At 34.0% G+C, this 24,530-nt stretch overlaps 1 protein-coding gene across 1 annotated transcript in view; it reads left to right on the forward strand.

The window, feature by feature from the left end:
- The window catches only part of DACH2 (dachshund family transcription factor 2), a 650,145-nt gene that overhangs the window by 536,611 nt on the left and 89,004 nt on the right, over positions 1 to 24,530 (forward strand). The window contains exon 6 of the mRNA XM_072745035.1: positions 10,232 to 10,404. Within this exon, the coding sequence (XP_072601136.1) occupies positions 10,232 to 10,404 (173 nt within the window). The remainder of the gene's footprint in view (positions 1 to 10,231; positions 10,405 to 24,530) is intronic.

Raw genomic sequence — 24,530 nt, forward strand, 5'->3', positions numbered from 1 at the left:
ATTTGAAGAAATAATAGCTGACCACTTCCCTAATCTGAGGGAGGAAACAGACATCCAGATCCGTGAGGCACAGAGAATTCCCACCAAAATTTACAATAGCAGGCCAATACCAAGACATATTGTAATTAAAAGGGGGAGATTTTGTGATGAAGAAAGTATCTTAAAAGCAGCAAGACAAAAAAAAGCCAACTTACAAGGAAAGACCCATAAGACTAGCAGGATATTTCCCAACAGAAACTTTGCAAGGCAGAAGAGAGTGGCATGATATATTCAAACTACTGAATGGGAAAAATATGCACCCAAGAATATTTTATCCAGTAAGGCTACCATTCAGAATAGAAGGAAAGGTAAAGAATTTCCCCAGACAAACAAAATCTTAAGGAGTTCATGACCACTACACCAGCTCTATGAGAAATATTAAAGGGGACATTTTGAGTGGAAAGGAGAAACTAAAAATTACAGTATAAAAGTAGGAAACACAAAAACAGTAAAAATGAAATTTTTGTAAAAATCAGTCAAGGAACTCACACCAAAAACGTTATAAAGTATAACATATACCTAAAACATGGAATGAGGATGAGAAAAGAATAAGAACAAAACTGAATGACCATCAAATGACTATAGATTTCTATTTGTAGAACAGGATATATACAAACCTCATAGTAACCATAGTGCACAAACCACTAATATACGTGCAAAAAAAGAGAAAGTTATCTGAATATATCACTAATACAATGTCAACAAAACATGAAAGAAAGACAAGAAAGAATCAGAGAGAATCTCCAGAAACAACCAGAAAATAAGTTTTAAAAAGACAATAAATATACATAGCTATCAATAATTACTTTGAGTGTAAATGGACAAAATGCTCCAATCAAAAGACAGAGGGTGTCAGAATGGATAAAAAGGACCAATCCAGTTCCATCCACGTTGAAGCAAATGGTGGGTATTTGTCGTTTCTAATTGCTGAGTAATATTCCATTGTATACATAAACCACATCTTCTTTATCCATTCATCTTTCGATGGACACCGCGGCTCCTTCCACAGTTTGGCTATTGACTAAGTCAATCGGAGAAGGACAAACAGTGTATGTTCTCATTCATTTGGGGAATATGAATAATAGTGAAAGGGAATATAAAGGAAGGGAAAAGAAATATTGGGAAATATCAGGAAGGGAGACAGAACATAAAGACTCCTAACTCGGGGTAACGAACTAGGGGTGGTGGAAGGGGAGGAGGGCGGGTGTTGGAGGGGAATGGGTGACGGGCACTGAGGTGGACACTTGACGGGATGAGCACTGGGTGTTTTTCTGTATGTTGGTAAATTGAACACCAATAAAAGTTAGTTAAAAAAAAAAAAAAATAAAAAAAAATAAAAAAGGACCAATCCAAATGATTCTTACAAGAGGCTCGTTTTTGACATAAGTTGCTGGAAGACTGAAAGTGAGAGTTTGCAGGAACATTTTTCATGCAAATGGATATCAAAAGAAAGCCAGAGTAGCCATACTTATATTAGACAAACTACAAACTAAAAATGGTACTGAGATGGGCATTAAGGAGGGCACATGATGTGATGAACACTTGGAGTTATATGCAGCTGATAAATTACTAAACTCTACATCTAAAACTAATGATGTACTATATGATGGCTAATTGGATTTAAATTTAAAAAATGGTAATGAGGGGCACTATAAAATAATAAAGAGGAGAATCCCAATAGAACATCTAAGAATTATAATATTTATGCATACATGCTACCACCCAAATATATTAAAAATTAATAATAAGCGTAATGGAGCTAATTAATAATGCTACACTAATAGTAGGGGATTTTAGCATCAATGAACAGATCAGCTAAAAAGAAAATCAACAAGCAAAGAAAAGCTTTGAAAAACACACTGGCCCAGATGGACTTAACAGATATATGCAGAACATTCCATCTTAAAATAACAGAATCTGCATTCTTTTCAAATCAACTAGGACATTATTCCAGAATAGATCACATTGTAGGTCAAGAAAAAGGCCTTGACAGGTACAAAAAGATTGAAGTCATACCAGGCAACTTTGCTGACCACAAAGCTAGGAACATAGTAGTCAACCACAAGAAAAAAAACTGGAAAGATCACAAATACATGAGAAAAGCTGATTAAAATATATACTAGTAAGCAAATGGTGGGTATTTGTCGTTTCTAATGGCTGAGTAATATTCCATTGTATACATAAACCACTTCTTCTTTATCCATTCATCTTACGTGGATGGAACTGGAGGGTATTATGCTGAGTGAAAGAAGTCAATCGGAGAAGGACAAACATTATATGGTCTCATTCATTTGAGGAATATAAAAACATAGTGAAAGGGAATAAAGGGGAAAGGAGAAAAAGTGAGTGGGAAATATCAGAAAGGGAGACAGAACATGAGAGACTCCTAACTCTGGGAAACTAACTGGGGGGGGGGGTGGAAGGGGAGGTGGGGGGAGTGGGGGTGACTGGGTGATGGGCACTGAGGGGGTCACTTGATGGGATGAGCACTGGGTATTATTCTATATGTTGGCAAATTGAAGACCAATAAAAAATAAATTTATATAAAAAAAGAAAACAAATGAGGTAGAATAATAACTATCAGAATGCATTTTATGCTAGAATAAGTATTATTTTGTTAACTTTTGTTTTTTATGTATCAACATATGTATTGGGTTGCAATCTAGAATATATTTCTTAATACAAATATATATATATACATATATGTATATATATTTATATATATATACTAGTAAAAATGAATGATCAACCAGGAAATCAAAGAAGAAATTTAAAAATATATAGAAACAATTGAAAATGTAAACACAATGCTCCAAAATCTTTTGTATGCAACATAAGTGGTCCTTAGAGGCAAGCATATAGCACTACAACTGTACCTCAAAAAACAAAAGATCACCAATAATAAAAAACCTTACACCTAATAGAGATCCAATTAAATAAAATCGCAAATGAGAGAGGAGAAAGAACCAACAATACAGAAATACAATCATAAGAAAATATTATGAAAAAATATATACCAACAAATTGGTCAATATGGAAGAAATGGATGAATTCCTAGAAACATATAAATTACCAAAACTGAAACAGGAAGAAGTAGAAAACTTGAACAGACCTATAACCAGCAAAGAAATTGAATCAGTAATTAAAAACTCCCAACAAACAAAACTCCATGACCAGATGGCTTCACAGGTAAATTATACCAAACATTTAAATACTTAATTCTTATTCTTCTCAAACTACTCCAAAAAATAGAAAAGTAAGTAAAAATTCCAAATTCATTCTCTGAGGCCATCATTACCTTAATACCAAAACCAGATAAAGGCACCACTAGAAAAGAGAATTTTAGGCAAAAATCCCTGATGTAAATAGATGAAAAAATCCTCAATAATATACTAGCAAATCAAATCTAACAGTACATTAAAAAAATTTTTACCACAACTAAGTGGGATTTATTTCTAGTTTGCAATGGTAGTTCTATATTCACAAATCAATCAAGGTGCTATATCACATCAATAACAGAAAGAATAAGAACATTACAATTAACAAACTCAATAGATGCAGAAAAAGCATTTGACAAAGTACAGCATTCATTCAACCTCAACAAAGTAGGGTTAGAAGGAACATACCTCAATATAATAAAGGCCATGTACACAACAGCTAGCATTATTCTCAGTGGGGAGGGGTCAGGAAGAAGGCAGGAATGTCCATTCTAATCACTGTTATTTAACATAGTATGGGAATGCCTAGATACAGCAATCAGAAAGCAAAAAGAAATAAAAAGCATCCAGATTGACAAGGAAGAAGTAAAACTTTCAATATTTTCAGAGGGCATGATACTATATATAAAAACTCAGAAGACTCCACCAAAAATTTGCTAAAAGTGATAAACAAATTCAGTAAAGTCACAGGACACAAAATCAACATACAAAAAGCTGCTGCATTTCTATACACTAATAATGAAGCAGAAAAAAAAGCGAAATTAAAGAACCAAATCTCAGTTACAATTGTAGCAAAAATAGTAAGACATCTAGAAATATACCTTACCAATGAGGTGAAAAAACCTCTACACTGAAAAATATAAAATATTTATGAAAGAAATTGAAGATGACACAAAGAAATAGAAAGACATTCCATGTCCATGGATTGGAAGAACAAGTATTGCTAAAACGTCTATACTACCCAAAGCAATCTACACATATAATGCAATCCCTGTCAAAATACCACCAGCATTTTTCACAAAGCTAGAAAAAATGATCCTAAAATTTGTATGGAATCACAAAAGACTCCAAATAGCCAACACAATTTTTAAAAAGAAAAGCATAGTTAGAGGCATTACAATTCTGGACTTCAAGTTATATTACAAGTTATATTTACGAATCAAAACAGTTATGATACTGGCAAAAAATAGACACATAGATTAATGTAATAGAATAGAAAACCATGAAATGAATCCACAAATATATAATCAATTAATCTTTGACAAAGCAAGAAAGATTATCCAATGGGAAAAAGACCGTCTCTTCAACAAATGGTGTTGGGAAAACTGGACAGCCACATGCAAAAGAAAGAAACATGAATACTTTCCTACACCATACACAAAAGTAAATTCAAAATGGATTAAAGGTCTAAATGTGAAACCTGAATCTAGAAGAGAACACAGGAAGTAATTTTTTGATAATGGCCTTAGTAACTTATTTCTAGATATGTCTCTTGATGCAAGGGAAAAAATAAAGACATATATATGACTACATCATAATAAAAATTTCTTGTGACTATATCATAATAAAAATTTCTGCACAGCAAAGGAAATAATCAACAAAGCTAAGTTGCAACAATGGAATGGGAATGGATATTTGCAAATACTATATCTGATAATGTGTTAGTATCCAAAATATATAAAGAACTTATAAAACTCAATGCTGAAAAAACTAATAATCCAATGAAAAAATGGGCAGAAGACACGAATATATATTTTCCAAAGAAGACATATAGATGGCTAAGAGACATGTGAAAAGATGCTCATCATTATCTATCAACAGGGAAATGCAAATCAAAATTACTATGAGATATCACCTCACCCCTATCAGAATGGCTAAAATCAACAACACAAGAAACAACAGTTGTTGGCAAAGATATCAAGAAAGGGAATTCTCTTATACTCTTGGTGAGAATGTCAACTCGTGCAGGTACTCAAGAGAACATTATTGAAATTCCTCAAAAGGTTAAAAATAGAATTTCTCTGTGATCCAGCAATTGCACTTCTAGGTATTTACCCCAAAAATAAAAAATAACTGTTTCAAAGGGATACATGCACCCAGATATATATATAGCAGCAGTATCTACAATAGCCAAATTATGGAAGTAGCCCAGTATCATGGACTGATGAATGGATAAAGATTATATATATAATGAAAAGAATGAAATTTTGCCATTTGCAACAATATGGGTGGAGCTAGACAGTATTATGGTAAATGAAGTAAGTCAGAGAAAGACAAAGAGCATGTGATTTCACTTATATGTGGAATTTATAAGAAACAAAACAGAGGGGAAAGAAAAAGAGAGAGGCAAACCAAGAAACAGACTATTAACTATAGAGAACAGTATGGTACATACTAATACAAGATGTTAATAAGCAGAGAAACTGCTGGTGGAGAGGGGATATATGGAATTTCTCAGTAATTTCTGCTGATTTTTGCCATATAGCTAAAACTTTTCTAAGAAGGAAGTCTATTGATTTAAAAAGGAAGAAATTTTACCACACCTAAATAAATAGGGTTAAAGAGGTAGTTTCCAGATAGGGGCATGAATAAGAGTAAGTCTAGGGTGAATTCAAATTGTAGAGTGCTACAATTAGTCTAGTGAGGCTAAAGTAGAGCATACATAGAAGAATATTCTGAGATAGTGAAGCTAGAAAAGTAACTTCACATGGAACCAAAGAGCTTATATTTTATTTTGGAGATATTAAGTAGCCACTAAAGTCTTAAAATTGGAGTGGAAAGGCAAGTGAAAAGGCATAGGAGAACCAACCGGGAAAACAGGGTACCAAATTGTTATGATAGGATTAGTACTTGACTGTAGAAATGGCAAGATATTACAGAGGTCAACATGACTTGGAAATTAAGGAGTGTGGGATTTTAGAAGGAGTATTAGAGTATTACTGACGTTTATAGCCTTAATAGCTAGGAAGAAGTGGTGCTATTCATTTACATAAAATTTATAGGAGTTACTGGAATACCGGGATGCTTTAGAAATATGCTTATAGTAGCTAGCATGATGACCTTGAGGTTAACAGGAAAGAGATGACTATTTTGGTGATTTTAAAAAATAATTTAATTACCGTACTATTAAAAGTCTATGTATTTCTGGCATGTTACTAAAAGAGCCAGATTGTTAGAGTGTGGTGTACTTTTGATGGCTCTTAATTTAATGTTTTCAACTTTGGGTAAATGTTGACTTAAATAATTCAGTTTTTGTATATGCTTTGCATGTGCAGCTCATGTGGGGTCACTGTTAAACTAGCCAGTGATGTAAATATTAGCTTACAGTCTAGGGTATTATAGTCAACCGACAGTTATTTCAGGTCATGATCTGAAAGTGTAACTTTTAAGTAATTTATGGTCTTTTGAAATGTTTGATGAATTGTATTTTAAAACTATCAATAGGCTGTTAAACTCTGTAGTCTGTATTTAGTTTGCACATCAATTGGACTTTAAGTAGGCATATGACTTGATATGGCCAGATGGTATCTGAATGATGCTGAAAATCTTTGGAGACTGAGGACAGATTATTACACTGTTAAGGGAAATGTAAATTGACCAAAGGCTTATTTAAGTATTGTGTGATTAAAGGAGGCACTGATGGCTACTTTTCATTTCCAGTTTGATCAATTTTCTACTAAAACTGAGTACACAAAGAAGAATTGAGATCTATAATTATCTTGGGTAAATAAGAACCTTGTATAGAAACCTATTTATGTCATTCATGGTTACTATTATGTTGAGTATAAAGTAAAGCTTTTGGGAAAAGATAAACAGTGATTAATTTAATATGTGTTACGTAACATCTTATTATAGCAAAGTCATATGATGAGTATAGTATAAAAATGCATATACATCAAAGTAATTCTGGAAGGCTAACTGAACAATGTGTATTTTAAAATGGGATGCAGAGGCCATTTTTAAATTCAGTATTTACACTATATTGAGGCTTCTTTAATGAATTAATACAGTAGGAAATTTTAAAACTGAAAAGTTGGATTTGGCAGATTGTTCCTTATAAGTATTTAGATATTGTGAGCCATAAGTAAATTGATAGGGGGAAGTTTAAAATATTTTATTAAAATTCTGTGGGGATTAGCGGTCATAGGAAGTACAGAGTATGTTCCCCTTCTTGGTTTCCATGCAGAATTTAAGTTTCTAACCTTTTTAAATCCTTGTGTAATTCTATTAATACATTTTATGGCTGAATTTATCACAAATATTGGTGAATGTTGTGTTCTTTATATAGGAGTTTCTTCAGTTGAGATGATTACTTTAGTGTTGAGTTGAGATGATTACTTTAGTGTTGCATGGGACCTGTTAAGTATGTTTGATTGTATTGCACAACTTTATCTTTTTGTTGTTGTTAATGGCTTTAGTTCAACTATCAGTGTTGAGGCCAGGAGACAGATGTTAAATCAATTAACGGCATTATGTTTAAACCTGCTTTTTGTCCTAAACGTATGTCCTAAATGTATGTCCTAACTCTCAAAAGAGAGTTTGTGTTACTGTTACTATTGTTTTGAGAAATGAGATTTAGTGGGACTCTGAATATACTTCCTATTGCTTTGTTGTTGTTCAATAGCTATTGTGATCTTTGAAGCAAGGAAAAAATAAGAAGATGGCAAAGAGGATAAAAAGATATTATTAATAGTGAATAATTGTGTGTGATATCAACATAAACACTATCCATTGTAGATTTCTATAATCTATAACAATGTAGGAAAAATTATAGACAAGGATGTTTCAGAATATCTATTAAAAATTATTAACAAATACCAACATCATTGAGTAGTATCTAGAATTCTATTTTTTTAATGGAAGATAAAATAGTTTCTGGGCTTCTGCCCAAATGAAGACAAGATTATTGTTGAGGCAACAGTTTAAGATACATTGTAAAGTACTATGGTTTACTTATCGTAGTGATGTTAATATCCATAATGTTAGACAAACCCTCACTAGCCTCTGCTCAAAGATGTATCCTCACAAATCCCAACCTCATCAGGGGTAAGTAGACAACTATTTTAATTTGTTAGCTTTTCCATGATGACATATCTGTAGATACCACAAGTGTAACATGGATAATACTGGTTTAAATATCCAGTAGTGCAATTGCTGGGTTGTAGGGTAGCTCGATTTTCAACTCTTAGGGGAACCTTCATACTGTTTTCCGGAGTGACTGGACCATCTTGCAGTCCCACCAGCATTGTACGAGGGTTCCCCTTTCTCCACATCTTCACCAAAATCTGTCGTTTCCTGACTTGCTAATTTTAGCCACCTCACTGGTGTGCGGTAGTATATCATTGTGGTTTTGATTTGTATTTCCTCGATTCCAAGTGATGTTGAGCATTTTTTTCATGTGTCTATTGGCCATTTGTATGTTTTCTCTGGAGAAATGTCTGTTAGATGTTTTCTGCCATTTTTTGAATGGATTATTTATTCTTTGGGTGTTCAGTTTGATAAATTCTTTATAGACTTTGGATATATTAGCCCTTTATCTGATATATCATTTGCAAGTATCCTCTCACATTCTGTCAATTGTCTTTTGGTTTGTCAATTGTTTCCTTGCGATACGGAAACTTTCTATCTTGATGAATTCCCAGTAGTTCATTTTTGCCTTCAGTTCCCTTGATTTGGAGACATATCTAGTAAGAATTTGTTCTCTAGGATTTTGATGGATTCCTGTCTCTCATTTAAGTCTTCCATCCATTAATAAAAAACAAACAAACAACAAACTTATGGTGGCTATTTATTATACTTTCTTAAATTCAAAATGTGTTTGTACATTGTATATTTAAATATATGGAATATGTAAATAAGGAAAAAAGGAAAGCGTGTGAAAACTATTTTATCTTGCATAAGAAAGCAAACAGGGGGATCCCTGGGTGGCGCAGCGGTTTAGCGCCTGCCTTTGGCCCAGGGCGCGATCCTGGAGACCCGGGATCGAGTCCCACGTCGGGCTCCCGGTGCATGGAGCCTGCTTCTCCCTCTGCCTATGTCTCTGCCTCTCTCTCTCTCTCTCTCTCTCTCTCTGTGTGACTATCATAAATAAATAAAAATTAAAAAAAAAAGAAAGCAAACAGAATTCTAGATACTACTCAATGATGTTGGTATTTGTCACCAAATTAAAAATAGGTTGAATATTTTGATAGGGGAGTTACTCATTATTGATAAAGTTTTAAATTAGAGCCATACCATTCATTTTAGAGATTATAACTAAAAGGGTAGGACATATTCCAAGGGGTACCTGGGTGGCTTAGTTGGTTAAGAGTCAGACTCCTGGTTTCAGCTTAGGTAGTGATCTCAATAACGTGAGATTGAACCCCACATCGGGCTTCATGCTCAACGTGAAATTTGCTTCAGATTCTCTCTCCTGCTTCTCTCCTTACTTGCATGCTCTCTCTCTTAAATAAATAAATAAACAAATAAATAAAATCATTTTAAAAGACCATATTCCAAGTCTTATTTACTTCAATAATTCTGAAGCCTAGAGAATATACATCCTGTTTTACCAACACCACTATTATATTTTTAAAGAAGGTATTAAGTTATAAGCTACTAACACTTCAATATATTATAATTATTAAAAATAAAATTAATTCTTAATTAACAAAATGTCATTTTGCTTAAAGATTTTTATTTGTTTTTATGAGTAAAAAATTGTGTCTTATAAATACTTTTAGAGTGAAAGCAAGAGCAAGGAATGGGTAGATAAAAGTTTATGGATATAAGAACAATTTTAAAAATATAAAGCAATATTCAATCCTAGGTAGCATTAATTGCCTAAAGAGATACTAGGATATAATAAAACTTGATTTAAAAGAAAAGCCAACAAGAATGAATTCAGATACTTTTTCTTACTATTTCATAGCATCAATTTTGATGTGATTTTCCTTTTCCAAATGTAGTAATTTAACATGCACTGTATCTTTTAGGACTGAATCTGCCATTTATGATGATGCCTCATCCCCTACTTCCAGTCAGCTTACCTCCTGCATCAGTTGCCATGGCAATGAATCAGATGAACCATCTCAATACTATTGCCAACATGGCTGCTGCAGCCCAGATTCACAGTCCACTCTCCAGAGCTGGGGCCTCTGTTATAAAGGTAAGAATCATGATTTGGAGGAGGACACAGGTTTTAATTATATGTAAGTGTTGAGAAAATAATAGCAATACCACTGAATCTTCAGTATAAACACACAGCTCATTGACTCAGTTGTTTATCATATAGTATTGATTTTATTTCTGACTAGGCCTGCTAAGGTGTTTTGTTTGTTTGTTTGTTTTTATTCCATGACCACAGATCTCACTTTTAATTCTAGTTTAATGTCTTGCAATCATGAATACAGTTGTGGGAGGCATCACTAAACAATGGCAGAGTAGAATGATGTACAAAAAATCATTACCATTTGTAGGGTGAAATAAACACTGCACATTTTTGGTGTTTGGGAGGTAGTTCTGGGGTAATATATACCATACAGGACTTATAGTTAGAAAGACCGAAGTTTCAATTCCAATCCTGTCACTTTAGCTCAATAACCTTGGATATAACATTAAAACTGCATGAACCTGTTTCCTCAACTGTAAACTAAATGTTATAGTAATAATCTATCTCACTTATTCATTGGCTGTCCAGAGATAATGTGAGTAATATGTAGGCTAAAAACTTGAAACATTAAGCAATTTTTATAAATTATAGCATTATCGTTATCATCATTATACTATTTTTTTTCAAAATTTCATGACCACTGAGTAATGAAACATAAATAATATTTTGTAACCTGTCCTGATGTCTTCTATTAGTCTGGCATAGGGCCTTTCTGCCCTCTCTCTAAGTGTCATGGGAACTTGGTTTTTTAATTTTTTTTCTTTTGGCAAGGAGATAATAAAAGTGTATATAGAATCAAAAGAGTAGTTAATAAGAGCAACCCATTGACTGGTTCCTTTGTTTCTTTATTTATTCAACAAATATTATACCATTGATGTATACATGTTGTATTGAATGATATGAGATATAGGTAAAGAATACATAGTTCTTGACTTCCAGTACTCACAAACAAAATGTGATACAAACAACAAGTACCCGATTTAGCTTGCACTAACAAGACGACTGTGATGAATGGCATACAGCATCACCAAATATTATAGAAATTTAGAGGAGGGAGTTATTTATACCTCGCTTGGCAAAAAGAGGAGGAAAGGATCACGAAAAGCATTACAGTTGTTGGATTTGAACTGGACTTTGGCAATTTTGATAAGATTATAATAAATGTACATAGGGAATTGTGAAAGAAAGGGAGAAGAAATGTGAGATCCTGGACAATTTTGTTTCATTTTAAATTAGCTTCCAGTTTTGGGGATTTTTTAAATAATGAAAAAAATTTGAGGAAAGGACAAGAAAAATTGATAAATTCTATTAAGCTCCAAATATATTTCCACAGCTAAGTATAAATAAGCTACCTGCAAATATTGTGGCCCTCAATAAGTCAGTCTATCCTAGCTAATCAGAACTTTGTTGTCTGAATATTTGATTAGAGGCTAAACCAGGAAACAGAGTTATCTTTGAGAAAAAAAATCATCCATGAACATATTTAAAAGATGAAATAAGTTTCCCATGATTTTGAAACTGGGTGATTACTAATATGTATATTATATATATAATTTATATAATATATATAGATATATCGTTAATATTATTATATATTATTAATATTATATATTATAATATATAATTTATATCACTTTGTCCATTCATCGGTTCAGGGACACAGGCTGTTTTCATAATTTAGCTATTGTAGATAAAGCTACTATAAACACTGGGGTGCATATATCCCTTTGAATTAGTATTTTTGTATTCCTTGGGTAAATACCTAGCAGTGCACTTGCTGAGTTGTTAGATGGTTGTATTTTTAACTTTTTGAGGAACCTCCATACTGTTTTCCAGAGTGGCTGCACTAGTTTGCATTCCCACCAACAGTGCAAGAGGGTTGCCCTTTCTTCACATCCTTGCCAACACCTGTTGTTTCTTGTGTTGCTGATTTTAGCCATTCTGACCGGTGTGAGGAGACATCTCATTGTAGTTTTTATTTGCATTTCCCTGATGGTGAGTGATGTTGAGCATTTTTTCATGTGTCTGTTAGCCATCTGTATGTCTTCTTTGGAAAAATATTAATTGATGTCTTCTGTCCATATTTAACTGTATTATTCTTTTTGGGGTATCGAGTTTATAAATTCTTTATACATTTTGGATACTAATCGTTTATCAGATATGTCATTTGTATATATATTTTCTAATTCCTTAGTTTTCCTTTTAGTTTTGTTCATAGTTTCCTTTATTGTGTAGAGGCTTTTTATTCTGATGTAGTTCCAATAGTTTATTTTTGCTTTTGTTTATCCTGCCTCAGGAGACAGATTTAGAAAGAAGTTGCTATAGTCTATATCAAAGAAGTTATTTCTTGTGTTTGCCTCTAGAGTTTTAAAGGTTTCATGTCTAATATTTAGGTTTTTATTCCTTTTTGAGTTTACTTTTATGTTTGGTGTAAGAAAGTAGTCTAGCTTCATTCTTTCACAAGTTCCTGTCCCGTTTTCCCAATACCATATGTTCAAGAGACTGCCTTTTCCCCATTGCATATTCTTTCCCTCTTTGTCAATGATTAGTGGTAGATATGATCGTAGGTTCATTTCTGGGATTTATCTTCTGTTCCTTTGATCTATTTATCTGTTTTTTAAAACAGTACCATACTCTCTTGATCACTTCAACTTTGTAATATAATTTGATGTCTGGAATCTGGAATTGTGATGCCTTCACCTTTGCTTTTCTTTTACAAGATTGCTTTGGCTATTCAGGATCTGTTGGGGTTCCATACAAATTTTAGGATTGTTTGTTATAACTCTGTGAAAATTACTGTTGGTATGTTGAGAGGGATTTCATTAAATGCATAGATTGCTTTAGGTAGCACAGACATTTTAACAATATTTGTTCTAATCCATTAGCATGGAATATTTTTCCATTTCTTTGTGACATCTTCATTAATGTTTTATTGCTTTTAGAGTACAAGTCTTTCATCCCTTTGGGTAGGTTTATTTCTAGGTATCTTATGGATTTTGGTGCAATTGTAATTGGGATTTATTTCTTAATTTCTCTTTCTGCTGATTCATTTTTGCTGTATAGAAATGCAACAGATTTCTGTACATTGATTTTGCATCCTGTGACTTTACTGAATTTATCACTTCTAGCAGTTTTTGGTGGAGTGTTTTGGACTTTTTATATATAGTATCATGTCATCTGCAAATAGTGACAGTTTTATGTCTTCCCTGCCAATTTAGGTGCCTTTTATTTATTTTTATTTCCCAATTGCTGTGACTAGGACTTCCAGTAATGTGTTAAATAACAGTGGTGAGAATGGACATTCCAGTCTTGCTCTTGACTCTGGAGGAAAGTCTGTCAGGTTTACCCACTGAGGATGATAATATCTGTGAGTTTTCATACATGGCCTTTATTATGTTAAGGAATGTCCCTTTTTTTCTTTAAAGAGTTATTTATTCATTTATACATTTATTATTTATTTATTTATTTATTATTTATGAGAAAGAGAAAGAGAGAGAGAGAGAGAGAACATTGAGTGGGGGAGAAGCAGAGGGAGAGCATCCTCAAGTAGACTCCCTGTTGAGTGCAAAACCTAACTCAGGGCTTGATCTCAGGACCAATTAGGTCATGATGTGAGCCATGTATAAGAGTATAAGAGTCAGACACTTAATCAACTGAGCCACCCAGGTGATCCAAGGTGTGTTTCTTCTAAGTCTACTTATTTGAGGTTTTTATCTTGAATGGATGTTGTGCTTTGTCAAATGCTTTTCCTGCATCTGTTGAGATGATAGTATCATTCTTATCCTTTCCGCTATTGATGTGATACCTCATGTTGATTGATTTGTGAACATTGAACCACCCTTGCAACCCAGGATTAAATGCCATTTGATCATGGAAAATATTTTTTAATGTATTGTTGGATTCAGTTTGTTAGTATTTTGTTGAGAAGTTTGCATCTGTGTTCATCAGGGATATTCAACTGTAGTTCTCCTTTTTAATGAAATCTTTACCTGATTTTGGTATCAAGATCATGCTGGCCTCATAGAATGAATTTGGAAGTTTCTCTTCCTTTTCTATTTTTTGAAATAGTTTAAGAAGTATAGGTATTCAATTGTCTTTACATGTTTGATAGAATTTGCCTCTGAAGCCATCTGGCCCTGGATTTTAGCTTGTTGGGAGCTTTTTGATACGATTCAATTTCTTTGCTGGATATTGGTATGTTCAAGTTTTCTATTTCTTCTTATTTCAGTTTTGGTAATTTATATATTTCTAGGAATTTGTCCTTTTTTTTCCAGGTTGTCCAATTTGTTGGCATATAGTTTTTCATAATATATTCTTAAATTGTATTTCTGTAATGTTGATTGTTATTTCTTCTCTTTCAATTGTGATTCTATTTATTTGGTTCCTTTACTCTTTTCTTTTTGTTAAGGGGAGCTAGAGATGTATCAATTTTATGATTTTTTTCAAATATCCAGCTCCTGATTTGTTTTATCCGTTTTTTGTTTTGTTTTGTTTTTTTTTTTTAGTTTATCATTTATTTCTGCTGTAGTACTTACAATTTCCTTCCTTCTGCTGGCTTTAGATTTTATTTGTTGTACTTTTTCTAGCTTTTAGGTGTAAGGTTAGGTTTATTTGAGATTTTTCTTGCTTCTTGAGTCCTATAATGCTATATACTTCTCTCTTAGAACCACTTATGCTGCATCCCAAAGATTTTGGACCATTGTTTTTGTTTTGTCATTTGTTTTAATGGTTTTAAAAAATTTATTATTTGATTTTATTGTTGACTCATTCATTGTTTAGTAGCATGTTGATTATTTATAGTCGTTCCTTTTTTTCATTTTTGTAGTTCATCTCAGGTTTCATATGGTCAGAAATGGTGCTATAATTTTTGAGGCCTGATATGTGACCTAGTATATGTTTTATTCTGGAGAATGTCTCATATATGCTTGAAAAGAATATGTACTTTCCATTTTAGGATTAAATGTTCTGAATATATCTGTTCAGTACATCTGTTCTAGTGTCATTCAAAGCCACAGTTTCCTTTTTTTAAAATTTTATTTATTTATTCGAGAGAGAGAGAGAGACAGAGATACAGGCAGAGAGGGAGAAGCAGGCTCCATGCAGGTAGCCTGACCTGGGACTTGATCCCAGGTCTCCAGGATCATGCATTTGGCTGAGGGCAGCACTGAACTGCTGAGTCACCCGGGTTGCCCTCCTTCTTGATTTTCTGTTTAGATGATCTGTGCATTGATGTAAGTGGAGTGTTAAAGCCCCCTATTATTATTGTATTATTATCAATGAATTCCCTTATGTTTGCTGTTAATTGTTTTATATAATTACATGCTTCCAAATTGAGGGCATAAATACTTACAATTGCTAGACCTTTTGTTTTTACTTGTCAGGGTATATCTCTCCTTCTATACTGAAAGATAGTTTTCCTACATACAGCAGTCTTGGTACCAGGTTTATCCCATTTAGCACTTTGAATATATTATGCCATTCTCTTCTGGCTTGCCAAGTTTCTGTTGAGAAATCTCCAGCTAGCCTTCTGGGTCTTCCATTGCATGTTATGGACTTCTTTTGTTTTGCTGGTTAAGATTATTTATTTACCACTATATTTTGCAAATTTAAGCATAATATGTGTTGATGTGGGTCTACCTTTGTTGATTTTGATGAGTGTTCTCTGTGCCTCCTGGATCTAGGTGCATTTTTCCTTTTCCAGATTAAGGAAGTTTTCAGTTATTATTTCTTCCAAAAAAATTTCTGTCCCCTTTACTCTTTATTCTTTTCATGGGACTCCTATAATACAAATGTTATTATGTTTGATGGAGTCACTGAGTTCCCTAAGTCTGTTGTCATGTTTCATAATTATTTCTCTTTTGTTCAACTTTATCATGTCCCATTATTTTCTTTTCTAGATCACTAATTCATTCTGCTTCTTCCAGATTCTTGTTCATTGTATCAAGATTGTTTCTAATCTTTATTGCCTTCTTCATGTTTGATCAATTCATTTTTAAATCTTTTATCTCTGCAGTAGGGTATCAGTGATGTCTTCTATTCTTTTCCCAAGCCCAGTGAGTATTCTTATGATTATTGCTTTAAATTCTCAATCAGGCTTGTTGCATTTATTATTATTATTATTAATTATTATTATTATTATTATTATTATTATTATTTTTGCTTATATCTGTCACCATGGCCTTATCTTGTTCTTTCATTTGGGATAAATTCCTTCATCTTCACATTTTGTCTAAATATCTATCTTCCCTGTTAGAAAAGGCACTTATGTCTCCTGCTCCTGAAAGTAATGGCCTTATGAAGAAGTCATGTAATGCCCATTGCCTGGTGCTTCAGGGAGTGTCTCCAGTGTGTGCTGTGTGTGTTCTGCTATTGTGTTTTGGCTGCTCTTTCCTTCAGGCCAATTGTCTGTATAGTATTTACTTGCCTCCTGTGGACAGTGTTTGGCCCCTGGCCTGAATGTATCAAGTTTTATGCAGGTGAGCCCTGGTCTTTTTGTTAAATGAGATCTGACATAACTTCCACCAGAACTGAGGCCCTGTGGAACTCTCTGGTCAGGAGACGTGGTGTGGGTGGGTGTTTTTGCTCATTTTCTTTGGAAGGGGCACTCTGTGGTGAGACTGAGGCAAGCTTAACTGAGACAGGAAGACCTGCTACAGAGCAGGGGGTTAGAGCTTGGTGAAGCAAATTAGCAACTTATTGTTGGTTCTGGGCTGCTTCCTGCAGGTAGCTTTGTGTTTACGCTGAGGTGCCAGTGAGACAGATGGCACCAGCCAGCTCCACTGTTCTAGAAGAAGCTTCTCTGTGAATGCTGACACTCAGGGAAATGCTCCAATAAGAGCAAATAATATCCCCACTCTATTCCCAGTCATTCTTCAAATCACTGTTTCCATGATATCTGCCCCTGGGTTATTTGCGTGCCTCCTCTCAAGGAGAAGGGCAGTGCCCGCAAGGCTCTATCCTAGCCAAGACTGCTGATCTTTAAAACTCTAGGTTTTAAGCCCTGATGGTTACAAGAACTCACTGAATTCATCTCAGTTCATTTTCTAGATCGATGGCTATGGGGAAATGTTCTCATTGTGTGTTCCCCTGTGTGGTCTTCTCTGATGGTCACTTCTCTGCAATCATAGCTCCCTACTTTCTGTAGCACCCAGGATCTATTTCTTCTCTAAACCACATCTCTGTACTCTGCTTCCTTTGATGTAGCCTCTTCTATGACTTTAGTTGTGGAATTTGTTCTGTCAGTATTCATGTCTATTTCTGGGGTATTTAGGATGATTTGATAATTATCTACTTGTGTTCATGGAATTAAAGGAGCCTAGGGTCCTCCTACTCCACCACCATCTTCCTCTTCTATTTACAGTTTTTTTTTTTTGTCCCAGCATTTTGGCATAAAAAAATGGAAATTTTAGCTAGTATTGTTCATTGTTTTGCAAAATATTTGAAATGAGGTCACCGTACCTTTTATATGATGTTGACCATCTAGAGTCAATTGACCTCCCAGAATACCATCAGAAAATTTAACATTTTGAAAGGAATTTCATAATTATGAAATTTGATTTCTCTCTGACAAATGCACTGTGAATTTGGAAAAGTCATAACGACCTGATTAACCCTCTTTGCTGTGTATTATATTGTCTTAGCTTAGTAGTTTGCTATAACAAAATTCCATAGACCAGATGGTTTAAATATGATAAACTTATTTCTCATAGTTCTAGAGACTGGAAAGTCCAAGATCAAAGTGCCTTATGATTCCTGGTGAGAGCTCTTTTTCTCATTTGCATATTACCACTTTCTCACTGTAGTTCTCACATGGCAAAGACAGACAGGAAGCAAAATTTCTTATATCTCTTCTTATAAGGGTATTAATCCCATCATGAAGGCTATGCCTCCCCATGACTTCATTAACCCCCCAAAATTCCATGTCCAAATTGTTGTGCCCAAGATTGCGAATCCGAGAAACCACCAAGGAGCCAACATGGATGCAAGCGCATGAGGGTTTATTAGCAAGCTCGAGCTTGGGTCCAAGTATACCTGACACAAAGTAGCAGGGACTTGGACCCCGAGGCAGGTTTCAGCTGGGTTTTTATGGGCTGGTCTAGGGAATTTCCAGAGGGGTGGAGGAATTTCTTAAGCTCTGTTCTCATTCTGATACGGGGCTTTCAAGGGCGTTCTGCGGTTTTTCCTGTAACTGAAGTAGGGTAAAGTTCGCTCTTATTCACAGGGGCCTGAGATGGCTGTACTTGTGCTAATGCTGAACTTGAGGTGGAATGGCCTTAATTTTCTCGGCCTCCACACAAATACCATCACATTATGGTTAGAGTTTCAACATATGAATTTGGGAGAAATAATCAGTCCACAGAATATACAATTTAATGTGATTAGAGTGCCACCTGTGCTAGCAACTCTACAGTTAATGATCTCCTGGTATTTCTATTATATCCTTATTTCCAGCATTTTTATTTTATTTTATTTTATTGAGATTTTATTTATTTATTTATTCCTGAGAGACAGAGAGAGAGAGAGACAGAGATAGAGACACAGGCAGGGGGAGAAGCAGGCTCCATGCAGGGAGCCCGACGTGGGACTCGATCGGATCTCCAGGATCACACCCTGGGCTGAAAGCGGCGCTAAACCGCTGAGCCACCTGGGCTGCCCATTTCCAGCATTTTTAATAAAGATTTTATTCATTCATTTAAAAGAGAGACAGAGAGAGAGCAAGAGCAGGAGAGAGAGGCAGAGAAGGAGGGAGAAATAGATTCCCTGCTGAGCTGGCAGCCTGATGTGAGGAGGCTTCATCTCCTGCCTCAAAGATCATGACCTGAGCTGAAGGCAGATGCTTAACCATATGAGACACTCAGCTGCCCCTATTATCAGCATTTTAAAACTCAGTTGCAGAAAAATAAATTTATATCAGAAACAATATACACAAAAAGAGATTAGGGGCATTATACAAAAAGTCCAAAATATGTGTTTAGTTTATTAAAATTTATGAAAGTTCACCAAAAGACCTACCAATGTATTCATATGTTCAAATTATTCTTATTGTTTACATATCTTTTTATTTGCTTTCAAGTAAAACTTACCTTTTCCTCATATTATTTAAAAATGTTCCTGGAATTTAAAAAAATGCTATGATATTAAAAGAAAGTTTTGTATCCTAAATGCAGCTACTCTTCTTTAGCATAGTTTATGTTAAGCTGATACCTGTGGCTTACCACTGATGATCATGAGACTGTGATCTCTATCTCCTTTGGAAGCTGGTCTTACATCACGTGATTTGAGTATTAGTACTATATGATAAATAGAGGTTATCAAGTTAGTGAATGACTGATCTACAAACCATATTTAATTACCAGCACTTAACATTTTAATTAAAGGTCTGGAAGCAACTATTTTAATATTTCTGCACTTCAATTTTCCTTCCTGCAAAATCGATCTCTTTCTTTACATTTATTTCTGTGTTTATACATTTCTTCTGATTGAGTCTACATCAAAAAACTCTTTAGGTTAATGTATAAATCATGTTAACTCCTCATTTTAATTCAGTCGAGCCCAATTGGCATTTGTTAGCAAGCCCATTTGTTAACTAATTGAATCAGAATAAGCCACTGATACCTAGTTTTAAAAGTTTTTGGGTCCATCCATATTTTTTGTTTTCTGACAATTGAGTCCTGATTATGTATCAAGAGGTTTTAAGGTTTATGATCCAATGAGGAGAGACAAACAATAAACAGACTTAATAGTTTTATAATTTTTGATTGGAATTTAAATAGACAAATGAACTCATGTACTTGAAAACATGGTTTTGCAGATTTTGTTTTATACTTTGTAAGACATGGGTTCCTAATCATAGCAAGAATGGAAACTAATATAAAGATTTGAATTTTCCTACAGACTTTGTTTAATATTTTAATAGATGTTTTATTACTGCACTAATGTTGGTTTCCAATTTTTCAGGTTCTTTAAAGGGAACTACATGGGATGCAGACAACTATAATTGAGTGCATATTTACCGAACATGTATTTTTATCATATGACACTCTATTTGTATTCCTTTGAATGCTCATAAACTCAAATGACTACAGCATTTAGTGTACTTATTCATATACTTAATATTTGTCTAGTCAGATAATGTTGAATATTAAAATTAAATAAAAACCCCAGATTCCTATAAAGGACTTAAATATTCTATGTTTTTTATTTGAACCAGCATCCAATAGTATGCCCGTAAACAGATCTAAAAATAAATAAATAAAAATGAAAAGCTCTGACTTATAACACTTTCCAATTTCTGTGTTGTAAATATTTCCATCAGGAGTGATTTCAAGTTACCATCATTTTAATACCTGACTCACAAAATTGCTGTGGATATTTAATAATTGGCCCTAGTTTGAACAGGCTTCACTTCAAGATAAGACTTTCCTTTTAAAGCATTATATGAAATATGAAATGTTTATCAAATCAAACTCTTCATGCCAATCTCCCTTCATATCCATTAAACAAAACCAAAACTTTTGAAACTACTTTGCCTACTAATTTCTATTTCTTCAGAGTAACATAACATGTTAACTAAAAGTTTGAGAAACCTCTATGAAAATTAATGACTAAGTAGTTTGTTTCACCATTGAAATTATACCATCTTAACAAAGAATGATGTCAAATTGAAAAGAACATGTTTGCCTTTGAGCATTTTTCTTCTACCAGTGTGTAAATGTTTCTACCTCAGTGTGAGAAACATTTGGTAATTAGAGATGTGGATTCCTGCAAATGCCCTCAAATAGTGAAAACTAACACAAAGAATAGACATGGTTGTTTATTCACCATGCTGTCATATTTTAAAAATTTTCTTTTCACAGGTAGGAGAGAGAAAACATAGCTTTTTAGGGATCTGAGAAGTGAGGTGACTTTTAGAAACTTGTACTTCTAAAATTTATATATACATATATAAAATTTATATATATAAGTATATATATAAATTTGCTTATAGTTTAATAAAATTCCCTATCTCCATGGTTGTAAACCATGTAACCATTATAAATAACAATGTTTTTTTAAAAATATTTTATTTAGTTAGGAGAGAAAGCAATCATGATGGAGGGGAAGGGCAGAGGAAGAGGGAGAAGCAGACTCCTGTTGAGTAGGGAGCCTGTGAGGCTTGATCCCAGGACCCCAGGATTATGACCTGAACTGAGGGGAGATGCTTAACTGACTGACACACCCAGGGAGTCCAGCAATGAGTTTTAGATACATAGACATATCCGTGTAACAACACTGTTCAATAGAGCAGCCACTAGACATATATGGCTATTTCAATTTAAATGAATTAAAGAAAATGAAAACTTCAGTTGCTCTGTTGCAAGTAGTCACATTCCAAGTGCTCAAAAGTCACACATCACTTGTGACACATATTAGACAATGCAAGTGCAGAACATTGCATCACTGCAGAACATTTTATTGGATAGCACTGTTTTAGAGCATTAAGTAGGGTGGGCAAAAGGTTGTGAATCACTGGTGATCTTTGAGGAAAAGGATAATACAGATTAAAAAAAAACAAGTATATTGCAATTAGCCTTGCAGTTGGCTAAAAAGGACAGTTATTGCTGAATACTGGCTTACTGTATTATTATTATTTCATCATTTTTTTTGTTAGAAAAGAGGGCAAGAACACAGAACTCACTGATTTTGCAAGATTTGATTTGTGCAAATGAGTATGTCACATTGCTTTGTCAAAAACACTAAAATGAAACATACGTAAGCTCCACCTTCAGAATAATTTATAGAATTATATACTGTTTCTGGCTAGAACCATCATAGTTTATTAGTGAAGTTAGATCAATTAAGAAGCAGATTTCATTGGAGGCAGTACGTCCTAATGGGTAAGAGTATGGGCTCTGAAGTCAGAATGCCTGCCTGTATTTGATTTTTGGTTTCACCATTCCTTTTTATGTGACCTTAAGCAAATTAATATACCTATATCTCAGTTTGCCTCATCTTCCTGTGAAATGGTTAGAGTAATTATACCTACCTCGTAGTGTTAACATGAAATTAAATGAGACAGGCTTGTCAACACACTTAGAACACTGCTTGGCATTTAGTAAATAGCCAGTGTATATTAGAAAATATTATTTTATTTTATTATGTTTTATATTCAAGGATCCATATCAATAAGTAGAAACCAATATCATGGCCAAGATCTAGCCTGAGAAAAAAGTCACTTCCCTTATATACATTCCTCTGTGTAACCCTTATCAGTACCAGAACTAAGGGTTCCCTCACCATTAGATACATATACATGTATTGGACTCTCTCTCTGCAAAGCGTTTATTTGTTTACCTGTCATGGCTGCTTTGATCTCCACACAGGAAAAAAGAGTTAGGAATCTGGTGGGGACTGGAAAGGAGTGTCCATTCTAATACCCAAATTGATCTGATTTGTATTTTATTTTAAGCCATCTTTAAATGTTTATGGGGAATTGTTTAGTCTTTAGTTTGAACTATGAACATATGCATCTCACGTGAAAATATCCATGGACCTTCTTTCCATCCCCAATTGGTACATTAGATTCTTAATAAATATTTGTTGCATGAATTAAAAATGATTAATTGGATATTAAACTTTGGGAAGAATTTCTAAAATAAATGATAGTGATGCAGAATTTAATTTCAAAACTAGAAAAGACATTACAAGTTGCAATTTTTTTTCTTTTTTTGGTTTTTGTTTTTACAAAAATTAGTTGGAAATATTGTTACTCCAAGCACAATTCTTTAGTTCTGCTGCAGATCCCTTTACCATTGGCTCCACTAGTAGCATTTGTATTTCATAACTCATGTAGCTATAACAGGAATTGGAATCTGCATTATGATCAGTAGGCTTGCAAGGCTATTCATCATTCAGTTATATCACTGAGTGTGGCAAGATCCTGAGAGCAAAATAGGTAAAATATACCTGACTGGTATAAAAACCTATTTCCTATTTGACATTTAAGTACCTTATTTTTTTATTTGTGGGAAACTGTTTTTAAATTTTTATTTTAATTGCAGCTAGTTAACATAAAGTGTTATATTAGTTTCAGGTGTACAATATAGTAATTCAACAATTCCATACATCATGGGATACTTTGTAATATCCGTGTGGCATAGTTTTCTCTGACAAGAAATTTGAGAAATTTACATAGGACGCAGTTATTTGGCTGTTTACCAGTACCATCTGACTAGCTCTGTTTTTTGTTTGGCCAAGCAGCTGGCAATTAATGAATTGATAGGAAATGGTCACAGGGCAATGGCATTAACATATGAACATCTGGTATTAAAATTAACACAGAGAGGATTCTTTATGATAATTCAAATTCACTGAAAAAAATCACTGGTTGAGGCTTTATTTTTAATTATACACCTGAAACTAATATTATACTTTATGTTAACTAACTGGAATTTAAATAGAACTTGAAAAAGAAAAACAATGCTCTATGAGAAGACAAAGCAATTACTAGCTTTTAGAACATGAGGTGAAGATATATTGAATGAGAACTGAAGGGTGTGTGTGTGTGTGTGTGTGTGTGTGCATGTGTCTGGGTGTCTGTGTGTCTGTGTGTTTGGGTGGGTGGTGGTGGTCCAAGCCCAAAACACAATTTGGAAACTCTGCATTTTCCCACTGAACTAATATATTTTCCCATTCAAGGGCATTTGTAAGCCATGAGTAGATATTATGACTGATTCCTTAAAATGTCACCCTCTTCCAGAACAAGTTGATCATATTGAAGGTGCGAAAGGATCCTTTGCCCTAATATAACTTATATCACATGTAGACTGTGCCTATGATTTTGCACTGTTTCATGGTTTTGTGTTCCAGCTGCAACCTCAATGTGCCTATATTATCTACATTCATGAAAATCCTGCCATAGTCACCTATGTTGACATTCATAATTGTTAATCATGGAATGCAGACTTTTTTTTTTTATAATAAAGACTTGTTTATTTTAGAGAGATAGAGCATGAGCAGGAGGCGGGGCAGAGGGAGAGGGAGAGAGAATCCACAGATTCCCCTTTGAGCACAGAGCTTAATGTAGGGCTTGATTCCAGGACCTCGAGATCATGACCTGAGCTAAAACCAAGTGTTGGCTGCTT

Source organism: Vulpes vulpes, chromosome X (genome assembly GCF_048418805.1).
Source record: "Vulpes vulpes isolate BD-2025 chromosome X, VulVul3, whole genome shotgun sequence".
NCBI classification, from domain to species: domain Eukaryota; kingdom Metazoa; phylum Chordata; class Mammalia; order Carnivora; family Canidae; genus Vulpes; species Vulpes vulpes.